The sequence below is a fragment of the Poecile atricapillus genome, chromosome 29 (assembly GCF_030490865.1).
Source record: "Poecile atricapillus isolate bPoeAtr1 chromosome 29, bPoeAtr1.hap1, whole genome shotgun sequence".
In the NCBI taxonomy this organism is placed as follows: domain Eukaryota; kingdom Metazoa; phylum Chordata; class Aves; order Passeriformes; family Paridae; genus Poecile; species Poecile atricapillus.
The window spans coordinates 976,322-991,549 of record NC_081277.1 but is presented as its reverse complement, the minus strand read 5'-3'; the positions used below and the strand labels follow the sequence as shown (position 1 = coordinate 991,549).

Genomic DNA, 15,228 nt, shown 5'->3' with positions numbered 1-15,228 from the left:
AGCTATTCCTATAATTCTGTTGAAGCAGCAGAGTTACAGAGGGTCCAGACTGCAGCTGATGGAGTTCATTATTGCCTCACCTGTGGTGTTTGCATGGACACACACTGGAAACTACAGCTGTCTCTGAAGGGACCAGTGACAAACTGCTCACAGAGCTCCTGCCAGGCAGCTGGCCCTGGATCTCAGCAGCTCTGCCCTTCCTTGTCTGAGACAGACCATGGGAAGGGAAATGAGCACCTGTGCAGGACGCTCTCACGCAGCTGCAGGGATGCTCTGACACCATTTCATTTTCTGCTGTCATCTCCTTAAAACTATACTACAGCTGCAAGGAAAGAGCACCCACCAGAAACCCCTGCAGACACCAGAGGAAATGGCTTATAAAGCAACAACCCAAGCCTTGAAATAAAGTTTTAGTACCACAGCTCATTACAAAAATGAAACTCCTTTATTTGGGAAATTAGAAAAACTCAGGTCCTGCATTTGATTTCCCAGGAGAAGGGCTGGGACATCTTGGCTGGATTGCAGGGAGGTGACCAGTGGTGCTTCCTGGACTGTACACAAGAACTCCCACCAGACTGGGCACACTGGGTTGTCACATTTTCCCAGTTCCTGTTCAGGACCTTCAGAGCCCAACCATCTTTCTGCAGGTTGCCACCCCAAGTGCTTCCCTCGCTCCACAGCGAGCCTCAAGAGGGGGTGGCCTACAAAATTCAGTGAAATGAAACACGAGGGCCAGGGCAGGAAACTCACCAGCTCGGCAGGGAACACCTGCCCAGGGGTTCATCCTCATCAGAGCCTTTCTGAGCAGCCTGCCCCAAGCCTTGCCCTGCCCTGGCATCCAGGAGCAGGCAGGACAGAGCCCATCACTAGATGTTCATGTGGAAGCTGGGAGCTGGAGGCTTCTCCTCATGTGCAGGCAGCGTTCTGGGCTTGGCCAGGGATGGTTTGTGGCACGTGGCATCGGTCAGGGGAGGATAGTACTGCCTGTAGCACAGGTATGCCAGCACCAAGCCCATCACTGAGCCAACCAACACATCTGTGGGCGAAAGCAGAGCAAAGTTAATGGCCCTTCGCCCTCCCAAGCCTTGGGATCAATTCCTCAGCAGCAGCTTTTCTGCTAGATCCATAACCTGGCTGTAAACCCAAGCTTGGCAGGGATTTCAAAACCACAGAGCAAGGCATCAGTTCCCCACAGGTGGCACCAAAATCGCCACTGGAGGAGTAAAAAAACAGAAACTCCAGGCTGCTCTTGGAGGCTCTGAACACTTCTGTGGCACCACAGCCCCCATGCCTGGAGTGCCCTGCTGAGCTGCTGAGCCCCTCCAGATGCACCAGCAGATGCTCACCCACCTTCCCAGTGGTGCTTGTAGTCGCAGGTGCGGGACACAGCGATGAGGGTGGCCAGGAAGAGGGGGAGGAGGAAAGCACAGAAGCGCAGGGCCCGGCCCCCCCGCCCTGGAACGAAGCTGTGCAGCTTCCCCGCCAGGTAGAAGGCAGAGAAGGCAAGGCCAGCAAAGGCAACTGGAAGAGAACAGAACAATGTTGGTTCAGAATAGCTCCAGGCTTTGCTGCCAGACCCTCACCCTCTGCTGCTGCTGTGAGGGGTGTCTGTGTGTCCCCATGAGCCAAGGGAAGCACCAGCTGGGAGTGATGGATCCTAGAAGCAGGTACCTGGCACACATCCCTCCTTCCGGGGTTACAGACAGCTCTGGACCACATTTCTCACCCCATGGCTTTGCAGAGTCCCCTGACCACGCCAACGGATGCAGCCAAAGCTGTGGGGTGCAGGAGAGCAAATGCAAGCTGCCCTCCCCACGGGTCCTGCTCCCCACAGCTCCTGCCCAGGGCTGCAGCAGGAACACCACGGAGCACTCACAGGACGCGTGTCCGCTGGGGAAGCTCTTGCGCCCCTCTGTCACTCTGCGGCTGTCCCCCGCGCACAGCAGCTCGGCGTTGGCTCGACCGTCAGGGAAGCAGCGGTAGAAGAAGTCAGGCCGTGGTCTGGGACAGGGGAGTGAAGCTCAGGACCCTGAGGCGTGGGCACTCCCAGCACCCATGGAGCAGCAGGGAGCTGCCCGTGCCAACGAGATCCTCCCCAGCTCGTCTGAATGATGGCTGGGACAGCTCCCCAGTGTTTTTTCCAATTCTAAATTGGCTTTACAGCCAGAAAAATGCACGTGTGCTGAACATGTCCAAGCTCAGCTCCTGGCCCTGATCTGGCTATTGCAGACCTGCTTCCCCCCACCCTCCCCGCGCGGCGCAGCTGGGACCCAGCCAGAGCTCACCTCCCCACAATGAGCTTCAGGGCATTTGTAAAAACCCCGTTCAGGGCAAGAGCAAGGCTGGCAGCTGAGAGAGAGCAAAAGGGTCACGTCAGCATCATCCCCATCTGAAAGTGCAGTGCATTCAGGCACGGGCAGGGCTCAAGCTGCCTCCCTCTGGGACAAGGAGGAGCTCACCAAGGCAGGCTTCCCTCGAGTCCTCGCGGTCAGCACCCATGAACAGCCTTGCCAGGATGATGAGCAACAAGGGAGACAGAAACGCAATGAACTGCACAAAATGGAGAATTTTAGGTGTCAGTGAAGTAGGTTTAAGTTCTCAGCAGAACACAAGAGCAGTTACTAAGAAGACTCTGAGTACATTTCCCTTCCCCAAAGCCAAGCAGCAATCTGTCCTCTGCAATCACTGCAGCTCCATCAGAACACAATCCCCCAGCCCCTGCATTTGCATCGGGCCCTGATCAGCCCAGCATACCCTTTGGTTCTCAGACAGCTCTTCTGGCAGAGTGCTGCTCTGGCTGGTTATTGGGGGTGTCCCCAGGCACAGCACCTCAGCTCTCCCTTCCCTGCAAGCCCCAGCATCAGCGCTCTGTCAGCAGCACCCGTGCTCTGTCAGCGAAAGCACAGGAGCTGCTGATTCAGAGCAACCAGTTATCATCATCCCCATCTCAGCCCTGCGGGATTTCACCCCGGGACATCCTCACCACGGCTGCCAGGCTCCCATGGAGTCTGTTCCCACTTCAACTCTGGCACATGTCCTGCTTTACAATGCCTGTTCCAAATGCTATGCCAAGGTTTTGTCCTTAGTGGTCAGCGGCCACCTCTTGCTCTGCAGATTTTCTAAATCCCACCTGCCATTTGCCAGCTCAAGAGCCACAGCCCCTCACCTCACACCTGTGACAGAGGGAGCCAACCCCTCTGGCACACTGCTCTCTCCTGGAAATCCAACACAGAATTAGTCAAACTCTTCTAACCAATCCCAGAGCCCTTGGGAAAACACTGGACAATAAAATGATAATAAATCTCTGCTAAGAATAGCTGCTTACAAGGAAAACACTCCCTGATAGTGAGAGCTGTGCTATCTTCCACGCACTCAGGAATTCAGACGTGGAATGGCTTACGAACAACAGTGCAAAGTCCTCTTAGTTTATGAGCTTCAAATCCCAAAGGCAACCCTGCATGGGAAAGTCTCAAAATATGACAAAAATCCCTGTTTGTTCAGCCTAGTTGGTATTAACCTCACAGAATGGGTAGAAAGGGACCACTGGGGACCAGCAAGTCCAACCCCTCTGCTCAGGCTCCTCAGAGCACATCACCCAGGATTGTGTCCAGATGGATTGTGAGTATCTCCAGGTAAGGAGACTCCCACTGTCCGAGCAGCCACTGCTCAGTCACCCACAGGAAAGTTCTTCCTCGTGTTCAGGTGGAAATGCCCATGATGCAGCTGAGCAGAGCCCGTCTCCATCCTCGCAGCCCCTCCCTGCAGCCATTTATCCACATGGATACGAGATCCTGCACTTTCTGCAGCGTGCACTAGGAGCTGCAGGTACTGCAGCACTTCAGCCAGCAGGCTTGCTTTAAAAGGAGAGCTTGTAATTTGAGAATAAACCAAAGCAAATGCAGGAAACACGGGCACAGGCTGCTCAGAGCAGCTGCGGCTGCCCCAGCTCCGGAACTGTTCACAGCCGGATCGTGCGGGGGGGCTCGGGCTGCTGGAAGGGGGGCATCCCCCGGAGTGGGAGGGACAAAACTATCTCTTCTTAAGGTCCCTTCCGGCCCAAACCACGGCACGAACCCACTGAACTTACAAACATGAGGACGGTGGGAACATGGTCCACTTCGACGTAGGGGTTTTTGTAGAGCCACATCTCCTCGGGCTGCAGCACGCGTCGGAATGGCGGCAGGAACTCCATGAGCCTGGAAGGAGAGCAGGCGGTGAGCGGGGCAGGGCAGGGCAGGGCAGGGCCCGGGGGTCCCGCACACACCCGAAGGTGCCGAGGAGCAGCGCCCGCAGAGCCGCCTCGGCCGCCAGCTCCGCTCGCCGCATGGCCACCGCCCGCAGAGCCACCCGAGCACCGCTATCCCCCCGCCCCGCCCCGCCACGGAACTGACTCATCGCACCAGTGCAACATTCACAACGATTTATTGAAGTCAACCTCAAGCAAAAATTTCAGATCAGTGGAATGTCATTAAAAACCTTTCCAAAGGAATCCTCACGGAAAAGCAAAAGGGAAAAAAAAAAAAGGTAAAACAAAAAAACAAAAAAAAAACCAACTCAAAACCCAAAAAAAACGACATCTGAATTCCAGAGTATTTGTAAAATAAAATTAAAAAAAGGCAACATCTCAGTAAATAGAATGTACAAAAATTACATGTTCTACCATCACACACAGTCAGTAAGAAGCTAAAATATTACAGGCAAGTCTCGATACGCTCTACCTAGAGGACAGGAGCTATCTATGTACAGGGAACCAGCTTTACAGGCTTCACACTATGCAAGAGGACAGAGGCCAACACAAACCCCCCAAAATATCGGATATCTCAAAGTCTATGCGGCAACATCAAGTCATGATACAGTAATGCCCTGTGGAATCAGACACTCCTCGGCAGTGTCAGGGCTGCGTCTGCGTCCAAAAACTCCTCGGTATCGACTTCGGTGAATATCGATGCTTTGCTATTAAAGACTCGAGTGATTTCCTTAAAATAACATTTCACAGAATCTACAAAGTTTGTTACAGATAAACAAAGTCTACAGAAATAACGACTCTACAAAGGTCCATCTTACAGAGCACGTGGGGATGGAGACTGATCCGTGGGGATCTGTGTTGTGCAACATCACTCGCGTGGAGACAGACGGCTCGGGGTCCTCGCAGCACCCCGAATGCAAACCCCCAGAGCCCCACCCAAACGGGACAGGATCAGCCCGGGGGCTGCGGCAACGCCGCTGGGTACTGGGAAAGCGACACCAGAAATGAGACACAGATCCACCTGGAACAGGGAGCGGAGGGGCTCGTCCAGCCCGGTTATGAGCCAAAAGCAAGAGAGAACTGCAAGGTGGGGGCTCCAGGGACCCCACACAGCCAGGATCTCCCCAGGGACCCCAGGCAGCCGCCTGCCCCTGCAGCTGGCACAGGGAGGGAACAGCCCTGGGGCACAGGGAGTGGTGAATGGCTTTGGCAAATTCTTACACGTTTTCCCTTTTTTATTCACATTAATCACAGAAATCCCCTACGCAAAGCACAGTTCCAGCTCCCTACCTCCTGCTCTGGAGCGGCGAGACCCCTCCCAGGGGAACACAGACCTAAGCTGCTCACACAGTATCACAGGGAACAGCTTTGCTTTTCTTCCTGTTTTGCCTTGTTTTTTTCTCCTTTTTCCCTCAGAACAACACTGGGAACACATCCAACGTGTAGGAGTGTATCGTAAGTGCAAATGTTTTTGCTACACAAAGAGAAATGGTGGGGAAAGCTGATGGGAACGGGAGGCAGAGGGACAGCATTGCTCCAAGGTTGCCGTCTCCCACGCGACACCTGGTGAACCTCCGAGACAGCTGCTTCCAAACCCTCCTGTTTGCCACGGATCCACTGTACAGCGGGAGCAGGAAAGAACTTGGGGGAAGTCAAGGACATTTTCAATGCAGTATACAAAAAATCATGTATAAATAAAAAAGCTGTAAAAGGAACCGCAGAGCTTCAAGTACATTAAACCCTGAATTCAATGAGGCAGAGGTTTCCATGTTAAAGTGACTTCTCCGTACCAGCGTCGGACACCCCCATCCCACCCTCCCCCCCCACTTAATTCTGTAAAGTTTCAATATATACAGATTTTATGCTCATTGATAATTATGTCTAGTAATTGTGTCTTTCCCATTCTATCCTGAAATTAAGATAAAAGAAGGGGTTTTTTTAGAAGAAAGGCCAAAAATCCACGTTCCAGCCCTATTACTCCATTTGAACTGATTCTCCAAGACCATGTGGTGACCAGAGAAGGGGATTTGCCCACAAAATTTCCTTCCTGAGCTGCAAATGCCTTCAACAGTCTACGGACAGGACAAGTCTCTACAATAACCTGACAGCTACAACAGCTTGCACTATGTGTTCAGGAATGGTGGAACCAGCCTCTGCACCACTGCAATCACAGAATCGTGGAATTGTTGATCCCAGATTCCTCTGGCCGAGGGCTGCAGGATGCCTGCACTGTGTCCAGGTGCAGCTGCAGAGGACAAGCTCCAGTAAACCACAAATGTTCCCTGGGCAGGGCAGCTCAGGCACTGCCCAGGTGCCAGAGCTGCAGGCAGGAGGTCACCAGGAGTGTGGGGCCATCCCAAAAATTTAACCCAAAAGGGAGACACGTACTGGTCTGTTCCCATGAAGGAACAACAATGTGCTGGGACAGCACCCTGCAGTTCTCCACCAAAATCACCAGTTCTGTGGATTCCCTCTAGGTCTCAGCATGAAATGACCCAGCTATCCAAGATTCCTTGTTTTGGAGCCCACACAAATGAATTCAGCAGCTGCCTCCCACTCTGCTGAAGCCAATCCATCAGAACAGCTGTGCAATCTTTTCCTTACAAAGGAACTGCACTAAGCAACTACATTCTGGTTACTCAGTTCACAAAGACATGGTTAAAATGTGCATTTTAACATCTGAGTCTGGCACTCAGCACAGCCCCTGCAGTCACCAAGATCCTCTGAACTGGCCTTTTCTCATCTAACATTAAAGCTTTTGGAAAGACTCACCTTCTCTTCAGTTCAGAGGTTTGCTCACAAACTGAACAACCTCTCCTGTTTTTCCTTCTGAGTCCAAGCCCAGCTATTGGCTGCTATGAATCCTTTCTTGGTGGAAAAAAAGAAGCATCTCTAAGAAGTCTGAACACAAAGTGTACAAGGACAGCAGGTGGCACAGGAGCAGCAGCCTCCATCACAGCATTTGACAAGTTTTAAGCCTTCTGTGCCCTCCCTGTGCCCTGGCACAGCTCTGTAGCATGACCAAGGTGGCCACTGGCAGTCTGTGGCTCCTGTCCGGTGCTCCCAAGGTGTCCTGGTGCTGCCACAGCACGTCCCCCTGCTCAGCAGGTCACCACAGACACGGAATGAAGGGAGCAGGTCAGTGCACTCACACAGCAGCACGATATCAGCAACATATCTGATATATATATATATATATATATATATATACAAACACACACACATATATATATATCAAATATATCAGCTGATATCTGCAATATCAGAACGCTCTGACTTCAGAGAAAATCATTGAACATTATCAAGCCTAATATAAAGTGAACACCTCAGGTCCTACAGACGCGGTAGCAAGAGCTGTGTTTGGAATTTGAGAAGGTTAAACATCCTCAATAAGAGCTTAAAAAAAGACATTTCTCACACAAAACATTAAGAAAAATAAAATCCTTTTTGTAACTTTTTTTTTTTTTCTTTAAAAATACCAAAATCCAGCACTGCTTTCCAGCAGGGTTAGTGTTGGACCCTACTGGAGCGTGGCCCACAGCAGGAAGTGCTTTAGGGATCCCAAGAGCTGCTGCCCCAGGAGTGCCCCGGACACCTGCGGGTTCTGTCACCCCAAGAGAGGAGTGGGCAGGAGCTCTGGGCAGAGCCCACAGCACAGCAGCTGCTCAGGGACTGTAGTGTATCACTCTACCATTGCACACACAAAAAACTCCACCTTTACATCAATTTGAGGATGAGGACACCAGGCAGAGGCAAGACATTTTTGAATTCCACAGAGACTTTTTCAGCCTATTTTCTAGATCTGAGAAGTTTCTGTGTTCCCACAGGTTTCTGTAAGCAGTTTTCTAGAGACAAGGTTCTTAATTCCAAGGCTCAGTTCAGCCAGATGCCAGCAACACTCAATTATTTTCAGTACCCATGAGCAAAGGCTGGCAGGGAGTAGCTACTACCAGTACACAAGTCAGAAGAACTCGCTATACCAGGGCAGGAGGGGAGACACAGTAAGATCATGGGCTGGGAGGGAAGAGTCACCAAAACTAGCTCCAGCCTGGGGACACCAGTGCCCCATGGCTCCTTGCACAAAAAAAAAGGAGGAATATAGATTTCCTAAAAAAATTCTGGAGTGAGAGCCAACATAAGCCACTTTGAAAGCCTCACTGAAGGAGTCTGTCTCTCTGATTAACAGAGGAAATCCAAGACAGAACCACTCCTGAGGTATCATCTGGCTGCTGGGATATGGCCCCTTACCCAGACACAAAATACCCTGTTCATTGAGGAAGTACCAAGATGTTCCTCAGCTCCATTAACAATGAAGATTAAAGTTAGAAGCTCTCTCTCAACAAGAAAATCTTAACATTCCATCGAAACCAACGTGGACATGGGTCAGGTCCCTCTCGTGCCCAAGTCTCCCTGAAGCCAAGGGGAGCCTGAGAAGGCAGGACTGAAGACTCACACTCAGTAACTGCCACCAAACCAGCGCAGATGTGGCAGATGATGAACCTGTGGCAGGACTGACTTCAGCTGTGACTGAGGCTGGGAGCCTCTCCTGCTTGGGATGGGCTTTCAAAATAGGTGGGATAAAGGAATGACCACTGTGCAAGTAAACTCTGAATTTCTGCATGTGTCTGCAAACACCCAAGACAGCTCTGGAGCAAGGAGCCACCGTTTTTCCCCACTGCCAGACCTTGTGTTATATGCACTTCCCAGAAGTCACACACCTGATTTCTCACAGGAAAAGCTTCACAATAATATTCGTAAGTAAACATGAGAGACAACCTACCTTCTCCAATGCCTTTAACAATAAGTACTGGAACAGAGGCATTTCAGAGCCACCTGGTCTGACACCCACACCTGTCTGTTTGGCATCTCAGTGTTACAGAGGGGAGAGGCTTTGCTCTTTCCATAAACTAGACACAAAAGTTACGTTGGCTTCGCTGTTTTGTTTTTAAAGACACGATGACTGATCAAAGCCAGATCTTCAAAACCCTTTCAAAATTAAATAAATAAATATGTGGCTATGTTTTGCTTTCTACACCCAAAGAACATTATTTTAAACAGAATATTCTTTTCACTGTCAAAAGGTTTACGGTTTTCTTCAAAGGCCAAGACGCTCCTTGTTTCCAACAGTAAGAGCTGCTGTAGCACATTCAAGGGTAAAAGAAAGACCAAACAAAAACCAAACACTACTGCCTGGTCCTTCTCGCTCAGGTCAATGGTCCCGTTCCAGCTCACATGTGCTGGCTCCAAGGACAAGTGTGGCATTGCAATCTGAGTTCATCGCCTGTTGCCCCTCTTCTCCCCTCCCGTGTTTGTTTTTAACCAAATTCACTCCTTTGCCTCTTCCACAGCATTCTGTGCTTCCAATTTGCACTTGATCTTGCTCCAGTACTCGGGTGCCACAGGAGACTTGGGGTCGTGTGCGGAACAGCAGAGGCGGCCGTCCAGCGCCGACGGCACCAGGGCTCCCTTCTCGTGATCCTTACAGAAGGAATGGGGGCAGAACTCACAGAAGGACACGGCAGGATTGCTACAGATGTCACACTGGTGCCACGGACATTCCCACTTTCCTGAGGATGGGAGGAGAAAGAGGAAGGAAGCTGGAATTAGTTCACTTCACAGACAGCACCGGCCTTTAACCCTCACTCCGTGTTGCATTGCTCAGATGAATGCAAACAAAGTTCAGAAAAATCAGCTGCTACTTCTGCTTCTCATATACAAGAACCTGACTGAACACAGATCTATTTTGGATTTTCTGGGCCTCTCTTGGACCAGAACATTACTGCATGCACAACCAGACCTTAAAACAGTCAGATCCACCTCCCTGGCTGTCAAGGCACTGAATGTCCTTGCAAGACAGAGTTTGTTTTGTACATTTTCCTGATTTGTGAGCATCTCATGTTGCCCTGGACACTGTGCTCCTCAGAGGGTACCTCCAAAGGAAGCTTTAGGTCAGCCCTACACATTCTGCTGACTTTGTCATTGTTTGAACTGTCATCTGCTTGTGCTAGGACACCAAGATGATGCTCATGTTTCAATCAAAATAAGAAGAAGTTTGACTCAAGGAGAGGAACAGGAACAACACAAACAATATGAAAAAGCCTTTGCCCACTGGTTCCATTCAGGAACAGTCCCCTGATGTACTGCTAAAAGTGCATGGTATTGCAAAAGCAAATTTGGTGCATTTAGTGCACATGAATACTGCATTTAATGCAAGTGAACACTGTATTTTATGTACATGAACGCTGCATTTCACCTCCAACACTGTCTTGTAGCAGGAAGGAAAAGTTGAGCAGGAGGAGCCATGTGACTGCTCTTACCAAAAGGTGGTTGAGTCAGGTTAAGGCATAGGAGGTGGTATGCTTTGGGACAGTCCTTCTTATCACACATGACCAGTTCTCCCCCATCTCCACACTGGAAACAATTATCTTCATGCATCTGCTTCTGTTCTGTTTTTATTTTCCGTTTCTTTTGCTTTAATTTTGCATTTTTCACTTTTTCTTCATTTGCCGTTGCAAATGCTGTCTAAGAAGGAGAAAATCACAACACAGAGTAACTTATAAACCCCTGCCATTCAAGTCAATTTTGGGTTATTATTTGCATGAACTCTCCTTAAATGAGATTCATTTAAAATAGCTTTTAAGCTCTAAGAGCCAGAAGTGCTCATTCAGATGTTTCTGAATTAACTTCCCACCAGACACAACTGCATGGCAGGCCACACTATAAAATCTTTGGAGTCTTTCAAGGGTAAAAAGTGTTAGATAGGTTAAAGAGTGAAACAAATCAAAACCCTATTTGCCCTATTTTGGATTAGGGAAGAGCAGCTCCAGTTTCATCCGTGTACCTTGGGACGCACTCCCAGGAAGCCGCTGCAGTTTTCTGCTCCGCAGTGACACTCGGTCCTGCCATTGCCCAGGCAATCCAGGTTGTAATTGAATGTTAACTCCATTCCTAAAATTTAAAGAAAAACAATTCACCCAGAGGGACACTGAAGGAAGACAGGCCTGTGACAATGACATTTCATTAGCATTTGTTACCGTGAGACCCCTGTGGAAACTGGAACCTTATGTATCATCTCCACCCCAATTAATTACAAAGGTCCTAAACATTTCACTGTTTTAACAACTTCAAAGCAAAAACTCTAATTCTAAGTGAGGAACTTGGCCACTGCAAGACAAAAGCAAACATGCCAAATAGTGCCATCCTTTTACCTGCAGGAATGTCACAAAGAGCAAAGAGTCCAACTCTAATGTCACCATTCACTGTCCACTTCTGTGTTTCACAGTTTGGGTTACAACTGTGGTTCATAAAACGAGAGTAGTTCCCCTTTGGGCCAGCATCTATTATTCGGTCCTTCAAGGAAAAAGACAAAGATGTGTTTATTATTTACAAAGCAAAGAGGTTTCCTGCTGCTGAGTGACATTTGCTATCAAACAAGACCCGATATTCACCTTGGTTACAGTTAGCATATAAAAATTGGTGACACTGTTCTCGTGAGCACGTTTGATCCGCAGCCGGCACTCCTCCTCATCAATCAGCTCCCCAACATATTCATTCACAAATTCACCCTGCAGAAGAAACGACAGCAAAAGTAAGAAATCTCTATGCATCCTAATCCCAATGATAAAGGGAAGCAGCACAGAAAAAAGCATTTCCTATAAAAAAGACTCTAATCATCACAAAAAGTGTTACACTTTACTGGTCTAGTAGGCACAATGTGAATACAAGCACAGTCGCTCTATTGGGAATGGAGAGAAGCAGGACATGGACTCTCTTGTGAGCTCAACAGGAGAGTGAGGTTTATTACCTCAGATCTTCTTTATAGACTGATACATGAAAGTACAAAAAGGTAAAACTCTCATTGGTCAGTGAATTGACACATCACCATCACTGGTCAGTGGGGTACACCACCCCTCAACCTTCTCTTGCAAGAAAACAAAAAACTGACAAACAGCACCTGCAAGGCTGTCTTCTGTCTCTGAGGATTGTTTTAATTCCTCCTCATCATTTCTCAGGCCACCTTCTCAGGTGAGACTGAGATAGTTATGTGGCCTGCTTTCCACAGACACTGTGCTCCCTGCTTTTGCTCATATTTACCATCCACACATGCACCAGGTAATTGCTGCCCAAGCAATACACCCATGCAGAATAAAAGGCAGCCCTGTTCCTGCATTCAGTACACAAGACAGTTGTCTTCAACCTTCTTTCACAGAAAACAATGTGACAATATTCATGGACTCCTCAGAAAACAGGAACTGTTACAGTAATTTCGCTACATTCTTCACTTTTATTAGGACTTCAGTAGTCAAACTCAGAACATTTGCAGTAACACAGTTTTCATGAAAGGCAGATTAAAAAAGTTCTGAATTTAATAAAATTAACGGCTAAACCCATTAATTTAAACTTAAATAGTTGAAAAGCAGCCCTCCAGGCCAATAGTGTTTTCTAAGGAAAATCGGAAAAGCTGTGACATATCTGACACCTCGATACAAGGTGACCAATGCATTGCACATTGCTCTGAGCAGCCAGGCAGCTGCTGAGGTGTTAAAGCACAGCTCATTCTCTGGAGGTGCAGAGTGCAATGCTTTCGCCCAGACCCACCCTGATGGCTGTCAACAGCCTTGTCCTGGCTCACTCTACCTTTTTAATGCTCCTTTTGGTGCGGAGGCCCCAGCCGCGGCGCTCGGTTTTGATGATCTCGGCGTCGGGGTAGAGCCTCTTGGTGAAGCACTGGTTCTGGCAGCGCTCCCCAGCCGGGCACACCTGCGGGTGGCACTCGTACTGCAGCATCCTGTTGAGGCACTCCGACTCCAGCCCGCACGGGTTCTCATCCGACGGCTTGCAGTTACAGCGTGGAATCTCCGACAGGTCGGCCACCTGGATCTGAACCTTCCCTATCACCTTGTTGGACTGGGGAACAAAGGGGGAAACAAAGGATGAAGACATCGCGCTGGGAACGCAGTCAACAACTGACATGAAAAGGCAAAAATCCCGATTATTTTATCCTGTGTTTTATGGCACTGTAAAACACAACACGAGATTAGTGAAAAGAACGGCAAAATGATTTACGTGAATTTCTTTAGGCTCCCACCGTTGAACACCTTGAACTGAGAATCACAGAACAGTGTGGGGTGGAAGGGACCCTAAAGACTGTCCAGTCCCAACCCCTGCCACGGGCAGAGACATCTTCCATTAAATCAGATTGCTCTGATCCCCAGCCAGCCCATCCTTGAACACTGCCAGGGAGTGGGCAGCCACACCTTCTCTAGGCATCCTTGCTCATGCACAGGGCAACTTCTTCACACACTGAATAAAAATAAAAAAGAAAGAGGCCAACTCACTTTAATGTGTTTATAGGGTGGAGGTTTCCTTGAATTCCTTTCAATTTCCAACGCCTCTTTGCTTTCTCTTTGTGCTTTCAGTTCCTGGAAACGCTTTGCTGCTTCTTCAAGTGCTGTGCAAGGAATTCAGAATAGAAAGCCATCAGCCCCAGCTGCTGCTAATCAAATATGTACTTATACATGTAGCTATTTAATATTTTTTTTTTTTAAGACTAGGAACAGAACTCTATTAACGAAAAGACAAACTAAAAATTAGTTATTGCAATTTATCATCAGGTACTTTCAGCAGGTACCAAAATACTGAACAATGATCCCATGCAGCAGAGCCCAAGAGCCATCGTAACATTTCCCCGTTTGTGGAAGCACTGAACTGGCCCACAACAACACACAATGAGTAGGCACTTAAACACATTTTTATCTGCAGTCAAGGGATCAACACAATGCTTGGATTTCACGTGAACACAGAACACTAGTCACATAATATTCCCATGCAGGTTAAGTGGTGATGGAGACACAAACACGTGGAATTTTTGTCATAAACCACTATAAACTTTGTTTGATTTTACCTTTCTTGAAGGTCTTGTTAATACTAGTTTGCCCCTCAGCAAAGCTTTTATCTCCTTCAACATAAGGGAAAACTCTGCCCTGGTGTACCCAATAGTAGTCATGTGAACCAAAGAAAAATACTGGGAAGTCCCCGATATCATGTTTGAGGCCCTGTATGTTGAGAGGCACAGACCTGGGATTGCAGATCTCTGCTGGCCACCACCTGCAGAGTAGGAGAGAAAAGAAGAATGTAAGTTCCCTGAACCAAAGCTTCCCACTTTCCCTAATGGGATTGAGAAATAAAAGCCAGTTTTCCATTCTTAAGGAAATTAATTCCTCCCTCATGCAGCCAAGGTTCCCACTGGCAATGCCTGGGAAGCTCCATGCAAAACACAAGCAACATTCTTACTCCAAATTCTGGAAAAGCCTTCTAAGAACATCCATGGCCTGAGAGTGGGTTTCCAGGATCAGCTGTAAACACCTGTACTGCTGCAGCTGACTGAAGCAAACACCAGCAAGGACAGCTGGGCTCTACCAGCCCCTGCTTTTCCTGATCAAGCTCTGCAGAGCAAAAGTGTGTGTGCAATCCAGACTCCAGCACTGCCTGGGAGAAGCAGGAGCATTGCATTTCAAGGGCGACATCTGTGTCTGACCCCAGGCAGAGGAATTACTGTGTCTCTAACTCTTGTTCATGATGATTGAACTGCTTTATCTTCCTGCAATTCCAGAGTACATTAAAACATCCATCAGAACCCCCAAAAGGTGAACTTGCCTGTAATTCCCAAGCTTGACCCAAACGATCTGCTTGTACCGCAGCTTCTTGCCAGCTTTACAGTCATTGCAATTCCAGCATCCCTCAGGCATTTCTATGCTGAGACACTCGGGGTGGAAGGAAGCTGGGCAGGACTCACAGCACAACAGTTTGCCACCTTGAAACAAAGAAGCCCTGCTTGGTTTGTAGAAGTCAGGATTTGCTCCCCCAGTGCACAGCAATTGACATTCATTTTAAATCATCCACTCCAGATTCTCGCTGCCCCACAGAAAAACGGCAAAAGAAAGGGATCAAGTCAAGCTTAACAATGTTGGTTAAAAAGGACT

General features: G+C 48.6%; 2 protein-coding genes across 11 annotated transcripts in view; both read right to left on the bottom strand.

The window, feature by feature from the left end:
* Window positions 1-71: 71 nt before the first annotated feature.
* Window positions 72-9,153, bottom strand: PLPP5 (phospholipid phosphatase 5). 2 transcript variants are annotated; one of them, XM_058859238.1, is made up of 7 exons: window positions 9,027-9,153; window positions 4,088-4,196; window positions 2,460-2,550; window positions 2,286-2,349; window positions 1,877-2,001; window positions 1,351-1,521; window positions 72-1,036 (listed from the first exon to the last, which is right to left on the bottom strand). In XM_058859238.1, exons 2-7 carry the CDS (start codon window positions 4,190-4,192, stop codon window positions 867-869), a joined length of 726 nt encoding a protein of 241 aa, XP_058715221.1. In that variant the 5' UTR covers window positions 4,193-4,196; window positions 9,027-9,153; the 3' UTR covers window positions 72-866. The 2 variants fall into 2 exon arrangements, with proteins under 2 accessions (XP_058715221.1, XP_058715220.1); XM_058859237.1 differs by lacking the exon at window positions 9,027-9,153 and adding an exon at window positions 4,265-6,046.
* The window catches only part of NSD3 (nuclear receptor binding SET domain protein 3), a 35,203-nt gene continuing 26,047 nt past the window's right edge, over window positions 6,073-15,228 (bottom strand). For 5 of the 9 annotated variants that reach the window (XM_058859226.1, XM_058859229.1, XM_058859228.1 and 2 more), the window contains 9 exons: window positions 14,903-15,059; window positions 14,151-14,353; window positions 13,585-13,697; window positions 12,884-13,153; window positions 11,695-11,811; window positions 11,455-11,596; window positions 11,088-11,194; window positions 10,564-10,768; window positions 6,073-9,813 (listed from right to left, as the gene is read on the bottom strand). In XM_058859226.1, coding sequence (XP_058715209.1) covers window positions 9,572-9,813; window positions 10,564-10,768; window positions 11,088-11,194; window positions 11,455-11,596; window positions 11,695-11,811; window positions 12,884-13,153; window positions 13,585-13,697; window positions 14,151-14,353; window positions 14,903-15,059 — 1,556 coding nt within the window. In that variant the 3' untranslated portion in view covers window positions 6,073-9,571. Of the gene's footprint in view, window positions 9,814-10,563; window positions 10,769-11,087; window positions 11,195-11,454; window positions 11,597-11,694; window positions 11,812-12,883; window positions 13,154-13,584; window positions 13,698-14,150; window positions 14,354-14,902; window positions 15,060-15,096; window positions 15,161-15,228 lie in introns of those variants that run through there. The other 4 variants (XR_009279793.1, XR_009279792.1, XR_009279791.1 and 1 more) reach the window with 4 other exon arrangements.

Excerpts from the sequence above, each read along its gene's own strand:
- PLPP5 (XM_058859237.1), bottom strand. The coding sequence starts at position 4,395 with ATGAGTCAGTTCCGTGGCGGGGCGGGGCGGGGGGATAGCGGTGCTCGG. Across the intron at positions 4,197-4,264 it reads CTGCTCCTCGGCACCTTCGG|GCTCATGGAGTTCCTGCCGC; the intron begins GTGTGTGCGGGA and ends CTCTCCTTCCAG. Across the intron at positions 2,350-2,459 it reads CTCGAGGGAAGCCTGCCTTG|CTGCCAGCCTTGCTCTTGCC; the intron begins GTGAGCTCCTCC and ends GCTCTCTCTCAG.